Genomic DNA, 9261 nt, shown 5'->3' on the forward strand with positions numbered 1-9261 from the left:
GGAAGAGGGGGGAGGGGGGAGGGAAGGGGGAAGAGGGGGAGGAGGAAGGAAGGAGGAGGAACGCAGCACGCAGATCTGAGCAGATCTGTGGGCAGTGGGTCCGCGTCATGCCCAGGAAGCACCCTTCCCAGGACTCTGAGGGCACTCCTTCCTTCCGGGCATGCCTGGTGCCACACACACCTCTGGTTCCTAGTTCTCACCTTGGCCGTAGGCCCGTGACCACACCAGGGTCTCACGCCCCCTCCTTTCTCCTCCCTCCCTGCCCCCCACTTTCATGCCACCATTCTTTCTATTTGACACCTCATGTTCAGAAAAAGTTCCCAGAGAGCTCTCGGCGCTGACTGCGCCTGGACCGCACCAGGGCCAGGTCACAGACACCTTCTGCCCCCTGCTGCTGCTTCTTGGCCTCCCGAGGCTGCACCCCCCCAAGCACTGCGCCGTTCAGCAGGGCCATCTCTCACCAGAGCCCGCGGCCTGCGGCGCCAGCGACTTGCACACGTTGATGAGGTAGTGCTCGGTGGCCCCGGTCCGCACCACCGCCTCCCAGTTGTCACTGTACCTCGACAGCGGGGAGAGATCGAAGGAGTTGCCGGCCGCATCCCTGTAGGATGGGAAGAGGCCGCAGTGAGGTCCGCGTTAGCTCATGACGTGCTCTCCCCTCCACCCGGGAAAGGCTGGAGTGTTTGAGCTTGCTCCTCGTTCCCAAGCCAAACCTTGCCCAGGGACAGAACCTCACAGGGTCGGTCTCCACCGCTGAGTTCTGGTGGTCTCTGTAACATCTCCTTACATTGCTTCACCCACCCCTCCACACTTGAAGGGTCAGGCCACCTTCATCAGTGCCCCCGACACAAGCGGGGTTGGGACAAGGGGCAGGAGGCAGGATCAGGCCCAGGCAGCCCCCAGATGCACTGCTGTCCCCTCCACGTGTGACCCGGAGTCCTCAGACGTGTGACGGTCACCTCGCCCCGGCTCCCTTCACAGTGACAGAGGGGAGCAGACTAATCTAATCCTGCACCCAGGTCACTGTTGGCACAGTAAGATCACACCAAGCTGGTCCAAGGCCCAAGGTCCACCACATGCATCTTACTTGAAGGAGCACTCGGTCACGTTGAAGGGCGGGCAGGCGTACTGCGTCCGCCACTCAAACAAGTAGGAGCAGTCTGACGTCTCCTTCAGAAACACCGGCTGCAAAGTGAGGATGGACTGAGAAGGAACGTCAGGCTTTCCCGGTCCCCGCTTGGGAGTCACAGGGAGAAAATGGCTCCAATGGCCGTGTGTCCACTAACACCGCACAAGTGGTTTTATGTTCTGATGCATTTTTTTCCCTAAGTAATATATTCAAAACTAAGTTTCTGAGGGACTTTGGAGGAGAGACCCTGGCGTCACCCCCCGCAGCTGGAAGGGCAGGCATGCTCCCTGGGGCTCTACTGGCACTTGCCTACCTTCTGTGTCGTCCGGTCACAGTAGAAGAAGATGGTGGTGGAGCGCTGATACACCTGGTGGCACGTGTCCCCGCCAGTGAAGTTCATTTTCAACAGTCCGTTTTCGTAAGTCAGCTTCTGAGTGAAGAGACCTGTGCAGGAAACACATCCAGCAAGCTTCAGTGCACAAGCCCCAGGCTGTTACAATTATTCTTTTATGACCTGTCACATCATGCACCCTCAACGCTGCATCCTCCTGGACTACCAGCTCCCGGCCACACCTCCCCGCAGGGGAGGCAAAGCCAGGCCTCCTCCCGCCTCAGCAGCTGGGAAGAGTAACCACGGCGTGGGGACACGCAAGGGCGTCACTGTCCCACGGCTCTGACAGAAGAGGGCCAGACTCACCAACCGTGGCTTCTTCAACCTCGTCGTTCAAGTTCTGGCCCAGGTGCTGAGATTTGACCAAAGGCTTTGCTTTGTTTATTCTTGAGAAAGAGTCCGAGTTGACCCAGATTCTTAGTTCTTCTGCCTCAGCCTCCTCATCACATCTGGCTGCTCTGCCAGATTCATAGCCAAACAATGTACACTGAGCTCAGCCCTAGAAGGTATCACCTCCAACTCCCAATGCTGGACTGCCAGTCGCAGGGTGTCCCCGAGGTGGCAGAGACAGGCTCCTGAGCCAGAAGCACTCTGCAGCATTCCTCATCTTCAGTGTATCTGCTAAGGAATGTGTGACCTCGGAGACCTCACTAACGTGTGGCTATTCTTTCCTACTGCACAGCAATGTCACTTCCAAAACAACAACAGCTCAATGGTTTAATCCTGTTCTTTTTCAACTCAGGTGGAAAAGAAAATCAGAGGTACCTGCCACTTTCTGGAAGCCCTGTTGTCCCTGCTTTTCCTGGCAGGAGGAGACCACCTTGGCCCTGTCGTGGGTAGTGCAGACGCTGGAGGTCAGCTTCCCGCAGACCCGGAAGTAGTAGGTATACTCGCCGGCGCTCACGATCGTGTCGCGGAGCCCCAGAGGCTTCAGGTTATACAGATTCCCATGCCTGGGGTCCTGCACCTGACAATCGTCTCCTTCAAGAGCACATGCAAAGCAAGGGCAGCTCTATTACACAGACGTTCACACCGCCAAGCAAAAGAGTTCTATGATTCTTAACCAAATGGGAATTAAATCACTTCTATCTTATTTCATCTTGTTCACATATAACACAAACTGTCAGGCAGACAGCTTTGGAGAAAAGCTAGGTACATCACAGATTAAAGGCCGACTTCTGCAAGCAAACCAAGTCTGACCTTTCCAACCCCCCCACCTTGTTTTTTGTTTTCAAATGGAAAAAGCTAACAGTCCATCCAACCATGTACACAAGGAAAAAGCCTTTGGTAAAATTAGCAAATGTGCTAGAGTAAAAACTCAAGTATAAGAAGCCACCCCCATACAAAGGGCTCCGTGATCTCTCAGGAGCAGGCGCTGTCTCGGGTTTCTCTGGAACATCTTTGCTCCGTGCAGTGCGCTGTGTCCCAAGGACAGCCCGGGCTCACCTTCCTCTCTGACCACAGGACAGGCCTCCACCGTTCTCCAGACAAACACGTACTCGCAGTCATCCAGGAGCTGGAATGTGGGTGATCCCTGTCAAGAAAACAACAGCCTCAGTGCTTCCCATCTACTTATCTTAAAAAGCAGTAATACTCAAAAAGTAACCACCATTAATAGCCAATCTTTCTCCCCCAGGAGCCAAGCAGATGGTATTTCTGAAACAGCTAAGCCCTGCAGGAAATAGAACATTCTAATCGAACCCCCGCAATGGTCACACACATGAAAACAAAGGCAAGCTCTAGACCACGCAGAAGACTCAAAGGCTACAAGAAAACAGGAGTTGGGCTGGGATGGTGGCTTAGTGGTAGAGCACTTGCCTTGCGTGCCTGAGGCCCTGGGTTCGATTCCTTAGCACCATATAAGCAAAAAGAAAAAAGCCGGAAGTGGTGCTGTGGCTCAAGTGGTACAGCACTAGCCTTGAGCTAAAGAGCTGAGGGACAGTGCCCAGGCCCAGAGTTCAGGCCCCACTACAGCCCCCAAAACAAAGAAAACAGGAGTTAACTGGCCACTAGCAGCACTCGCTGATTCGAACACGTACCCACGTCTGAGCACATTCAAATATGATCCTGGTGGAATAGCGCTGGTTCCCACACTTGTCACCATTGACGTACAGGATACTCAATGACCCGTTGGCGGCAACCTGTGGACTGATCTGCACGACACCCAGGTTCCAGCTGTTGTCTTCTGACACTAAGCAAGACCCCACTGCACTGCCTGGTAGAAGAGAAGTTTGGGGTGTGGGTGGGTGGGAGAAGGCTGGCCTCGAGTGAACCACCCTCCAACAATCCCAGAATTAGCTACACTCTCAAGGGCACTCACCACGGCAGCCAGGAATGTAAGGGAGAGGGTTGCAGACGCTCAGGTAGAAAGTGCGCTTCTTCCCATCGGCCGATGTGTCCACAGCAGTCCACGGCTTCCGGACTGTGCTTAAGGCACTCAGGTCATACTCATTTCCAGCTTGGTCTGGAACAGAGGAAAACATGCTGGAAAGCCAACTTCTACCCTTCACAGAGACAAGGCTGAGGAGTGGGCGTGGCTCCCTAACTTGGGCAGGGCCTTTGTCTACAGAGATAAGCCGCTTGTCCCTCTCCACCACCCTTCACAAGGAAGCATCCCAGCCAAATCTGCAGCAAGCCCAGGGCCCAGGACTCCGCTCACTCCCCAGGCAGGGCCCAGAACTCTGCTCACTCCCCAGGTAGGGCCCAGGACTCAGCTCACTCCCCAGGCAGGGCCCAGGACTCCGCTCACTCCCCAGGCAGGGCCCAGAGCCCAGGGCCCAGGACTCTGCTCACTCCCCAGGTAGGGCCCAGGACTCTGTTCACTCCCCAGGCAGGGCCCAGGCCCCAGGACTCTGCTCAGGCAGGGCCCAGGACTCTGCTCACTTCCCAGGCAGGGCCCAGGGCCCAAAGCCCAGGATTCCGCTCACTTCCAGGCAGGGCCCAGGACTCTGCTTACTTTCCAGGCAGGGTGCAGGACTCAGGGCCCAGGACTCTGCTTGCTTCCCAGGCCGGGCGCAGGGTCCAGGGTCCAGGTCCAGGGTGCAGGGCCCAGGGCCCAGGCCCCAGGACACTGCTCACTTCCTAGGCAGGGCCCCAGGCCCAGGACTCTGCTCACTTCCCAGGCAGGGCCCAGGGCCTAGGACTCTGCTGGCTTCCTAGGCAGGACCCAGGACCTAGGACTCTGCTGGCTTCCCAGACAGGGTGCAGGACTCCACTTGCTTCCCAGGGCCTAGGTCCCAGGGCCCAGGACTCTGCTCACTTCCCAGGCAGGGCCCAGGGCCCAAAGCCCAGGATTCCGCTCACTTCCAGGCAGGGCCCAGGACTCCGCTTGCTTCCCAGGCCGGGCACAGGGTCCAGGGTCCAGGCCCCAGGACACTGCTCACTTCCCAGGCAGAGCTCAGGGTGCTCTCTCAGGTCTTTTCCTACTTTTCAAACATGAAACCCTGATATCTATATTTGTTTTTTATTCCTTTTGCCCTTTGATTCTCTGTTCTTAAGCAGCACCCTACCCTACACTATAGCTTAAAAACTATAGCTTAAAACCATTCATTTTATGTCTAAGCTCTCAGAAAAACATCACAATCCTAAACTTGTAAAAACTGTGATGCTAGTGTCACATGGCCTATAAAATATGTAAATTACATGAACAAAATACACACAAATAAGCATGGCACATTCACATTCACACATGTACAATATGCTGTTACAGCATGCTCATGTTTAACACACAGAGACACACATGCACAGAGACACACATATACTATACGTACACATACCCACCCCACTCTCAATCGTTTCCTGTCTAATCCCCCGGCCTCACCGGTGACTTGGCAATCCACTAGCGAAGGAACACAGGCCAAGGCAGTTTCAAACTCAAAGTAGGTGTTCCGGATGCCGCGGGCAGAGTCAATGTCCTGGTGCAGGAATTTGGCGGTTCCCGGGTATTTGTCGTCATTGCAAATGAAGCGAATGATGAAAGCAGTGCCTGTGGATGGAACAAGGCCACTCGAGTCACCAGGCGGCCCAGACCCGGAGCGCCACCGCCAGCAGGCTCACAGCGGGGACTGCACAGCCTCCTTCTACCTGAGGCCCACATCCATTCAAGCAAACACCAGAAGACAACTAACTCTCATCTACTACACCAGACACCTGTAAGGGTCAAAGACAAGGACAACGCCGTCCAGAGCTGAGCTGGGGGCAGAGCAGGCAGAGCGCACAGGGCTCAGACAGAGACAACAAGACCAAGTGGGCAGAGCACGGGAGGTGATGTAGAGCCGACAGTGCCCACGCCCCTGTGGGTTAATGACCTCTACTCTGGGTGTGACAGTAAGTCCCCAGAGGCTCTGAACTGGCACGTGACGCATCTGATCTAACGTTCAGGAGTATCCCTGCCTGCTGCATACTCACTGTTCTGTAAGAGGAGGACAGGGGCAGGGAGCTGCTAGGGTGAGGTAGGGGCACAGGGCACAGCGTGCGGGAAGCCACGGCTGTGTGCACGCCCCAGGCCCGTGTTCTGGGCTCTTTTTAAACTGTTTATGCAGGGGTTAGAGCAGCGTAACTGGTGTACCTATCACCTCAGATATAAACTGCACATTAGCTCCTTTGAAATGTGTGACTTCTTGCTGTCAACTCCTAATGCACCATATAGAACACGGCTCCTCCCAGGACAGGGGTATGGCTCAAGGGCTTGGCAAGCTCTAGTCCCTGAAACTACCAAAAAATAATTAAGCAACAACAAAATACCACTTATTTCTCAGCCAGCCAAGTACAGTGGCTCACAACTAAAATCCCCGCTACTCAGGAAGGAGAGGCTGGGAGGATCATAGTGCAAGGCCAGCCCAGGTGCTAATGTTAGTAAGAAAAGAAGTGGAAGAGGAGCTGCGCTTGAGGCCCTGAGTTGAAGCCTCAGTACCTGTGTACACACAAAAAAATTCAGGAGCCAGGCGCCGGTGGCTCACGCTTCTAATCCTCGCTACTCAGAGAGCTGAGATCTGAGGATCACGGTTCAAAGCCAGCCCGGGCAAGAAAGTCCATGAGACTCTTATCTCCAATAAACCACCAGAAAAACCAGAAGTGGTGCTGTGGCTGAAGAGCTGAGGGACAGCACCCAGACCCTGTTAGCTACAGGTGGTAGAACTGCACTCACCTCTGTCATTGGGGGAAGAGCCTTTGTAGGTGAGAGTTAGGAAGCCCTCAGTGGACAGCTGGAGACTTTTCTCAAACCCAACTGGCCTGTCTGGCTTCAGGTTCTTCAGGTCTTCTGTCTGGGTTTCAGCCTCACAGCCAAAGGCTGGCTTTCCACCAACGGTCCCGCAGGCAGGCACCGTGCCGCAGATGTTGAACTGGCGACCAGAGAGTGGGAATCACGCAAGTGCACTTAAGTCCCATGACTTACCACAGACACATTAATCCAGTACTATCGCTCAATTACAAATGCTCTATGTTTGGGGAACTAAGTTATAGTTAGTGAGAAAGGCAAAAATGTAAGCTGATCCAAACAGCAGCAATACCCAAAAATTTCCTCTAAGGTTTAATACACCCATATGTATGTATGTATGTATGTATGCATGCATGCATGCATGTATGTATGCTGTGTATCCATCCATCCGAGTATCACAAATGTGTATGATATATTGCATTTAGTGTCCACAAGGCCCTAAGTTCCAACTCCAGTGCCAGTACCATAGAGATCAGAAACAGGTTCCCTCTTTCCTTCCAAATCTTGCCTGCAAGCTGACAACAGAGCTGGGAGAAGCCCAGGCTATGGCTTGCCATTTTGTGGGCCCCCGGGAAGTATTCAGGGGGCTGAGCCTTGCTGGAGGAGGGAGGTAGCCATCTGACTTCTCTTCTGAGCAACTTCTCCACCTTCGCTATACACTGTCACTCTCTGCCATCTGAGAACTGTGTGTGCACGTCACATCCTGACACCATGGTTACAGTACCTCTCGGGTCTGTCCTACAATGGCCTCTGTAGGGCTGTGACCACCCTTGATAGCCCCTTCCCTATGCATTCCCAAAACCAGTGCCTCTCACTCGTCCTGCAGACAGATAATTCTCCCTGGCTATCAGCTGCTCATCAGCCATCTGGTATAAACCCAACTTTACAGCACTGTAAAGCTAACACTCCGGTGATTTAAACACACTACTTATGACTGGGAAATGAAAGGCCTCATACAAACACGCTGGAGCACAGGGTAGGAGGACAAAAGACAGCTGAGGGGCTAACCCTGCCCAGCTTTCCTGGCGGGAGACTGCCATCCGCCGTCTGCCTGTGGGGCTTCAAACACAGCCCTCCTCTGCGACTAATTACTCTACAATGTTCTCATTGCCAACTGCCTGTTCTTAACACTTACTCCATTGTTTTAATTCAGACGCTGCTATAAGAAAGTCACAATCAAGGTGCTGTAAAATCTTCTCAGGACTAGAGATGCCATGTGCCTCAAGGGATAGAGCACTTGTCTATCTATAAAGTAGAAGCCCTGCAGCTACCGGTTTCTTCCAGACTAGTCTTGAGCCTCAATCTTCTCAATTTCAGTCTCACTAGCAGCTAGGATCACCAGCTGAGTCACCAGTTCTCTGCCCAGGCAGTCTTCCTTTTACAAGCTGAGCTAATCACCGGTTTCTCCTGACTAGTCAGTGGTCTCAACTTCAGTGGGTCGCACAACCACTTGAGGCGCCTGTTAAATCAGACTGCTGGTCTAGCTCAGAGCTGCTGACTCCTCAAGTGTGGAGCTAGCCCAGGTATCTGTATTTCTAACAAGCCCAAGTCAGGGCCTTCCACCTTGCTCTGGGGACACAGAGCGGCAGGTCAGGAAGAATGACTGCCCCACACCTGAACTGTGCCAGGTGCTACAGTGGTAGAAGGGTGACGCTGTGAATCGCTGTGAGCCCCTCTGCTTGTCAGTGTGCTCAGTGACTCTGTAAGACAGCTTCTCCTCCCCTCCCCCACCAGCTATAAGAAACCCAATGTGCTCTCCCTGATTCAAACCTAAGTGGAAATATGAATCACTCTCACCACAAAGGTCTTCCCAATGCCCGAGACCACATATCCTTGGGAACTGTTGAGTGGGTTAAGATTAAACACGAATCCACTGTTGGGGTCCCTTATAGAACAAGCCTGTAGGAAACAGAAGCACAGTAAGCCCAGGGCGCCTCCAGAAACCTTTTGTGTGCAAGTAGAGCTGCGCCTCCACGCATCTGAAAAGCCGCTGTCAGGCTGCGGCATAGCACAAACGGTAGAGCACCCCAGTTCACTTCCCAGTACCACGGGAAAGACAATGTGAGAGTCCACGCCCCCAAACTGCTCACACGTAGCTGCTTCCTTGCATCCAAGTGTGACAAGGACTCAGGTGTGTTAAAACACAAGCAAAGGCTCTCAAGCTACCACATTACTACAATAAGAAAACTATTACTAAGGAGAAAAGTACAGATCTGGAAATAATTTCTCTTTGGAAAAAAATAAAAGAAAGAAAAAGAAATGCTGAACGCCAGTGGCTCACACCTGTCATCCTAGCTACTCAGGAGGCTGAGATCTGAGAATCATGGTTCAAAGCCAGCCTGGGCAGGAAAGTCTGTGAGACTCTTATCTCCAGTTAACCACCAGAAAACTGGAAGTGGTGCTGTGGCTCAAGTGCACTTGCCTTGAGCTGAAGAGCTCAGGGAGAGTGCTCAAGCCCAGAGTTCAGGCCCCATGACTGACAAAAGAGAAAGAGAGGGAGAGAGGGAGAGGGGGAGAGGGAGA

At 53.4% G+C, this 9261-nt stretch overlaps 1 protein-coding gene across 1 annotated transcript in view; it reads right to left on the reverse strand.

Moving 5' to 3' along the window:
- Positions 1-9261, reverse strand: part of Igf2r (insulin-like growth factor 2 receptor) — a 76650-nt gene that overhangs the window by 24398 nt on the left and 42991 nt on the right. The window contains exons 20-29 of the mRNA XM_013024527.1: positions 8536-8637; positions 6667-6862; positions 5341-5505; positions 3841-3984; positions 3560-3735; positions 2967-3054; positions 2286-2501; positions 1443-1573; positions 1088-1185; positions 462-601 (exon numbers count right to left, since the gene is read on the reverse strand). Coding sequence (XP_012879981.1) covers positions 462-601; positions 1088-1185; positions 1443-1573; positions 2286-2501; positions 2967-3054; positions 3560-3735; positions 3841-3984; positions 5341-5505; positions 6667-6862; positions 8536-8637 — 1456 coding nt within the window. The remainder of the gene's footprint in view (positions 1-461; positions 602-1087; positions 1186-1442; positions 1574-2285; positions 2502-2966; positions 3055-3559; positions 3736-3840; positions 3985-5340; positions 5506-6666; positions 6863-8535; positions 8638-9261) is intronic.

This window comes from Dipodomys ordii, unplaced genomic scaffold (assembly GCF_000151885.1).
Source record: "Dipodomys ordii isolate 6190 unplaced genomic scaffold, Dord_2.0 Scaffold77, whole genome shotgun sequence".
Taxonomy (NCBI): domain Eukaryota; kingdom Metazoa; phylum Chordata; class Mammalia; order Rodentia; family Heteromyidae; genus Dipodomys; species Dipodomys ordii.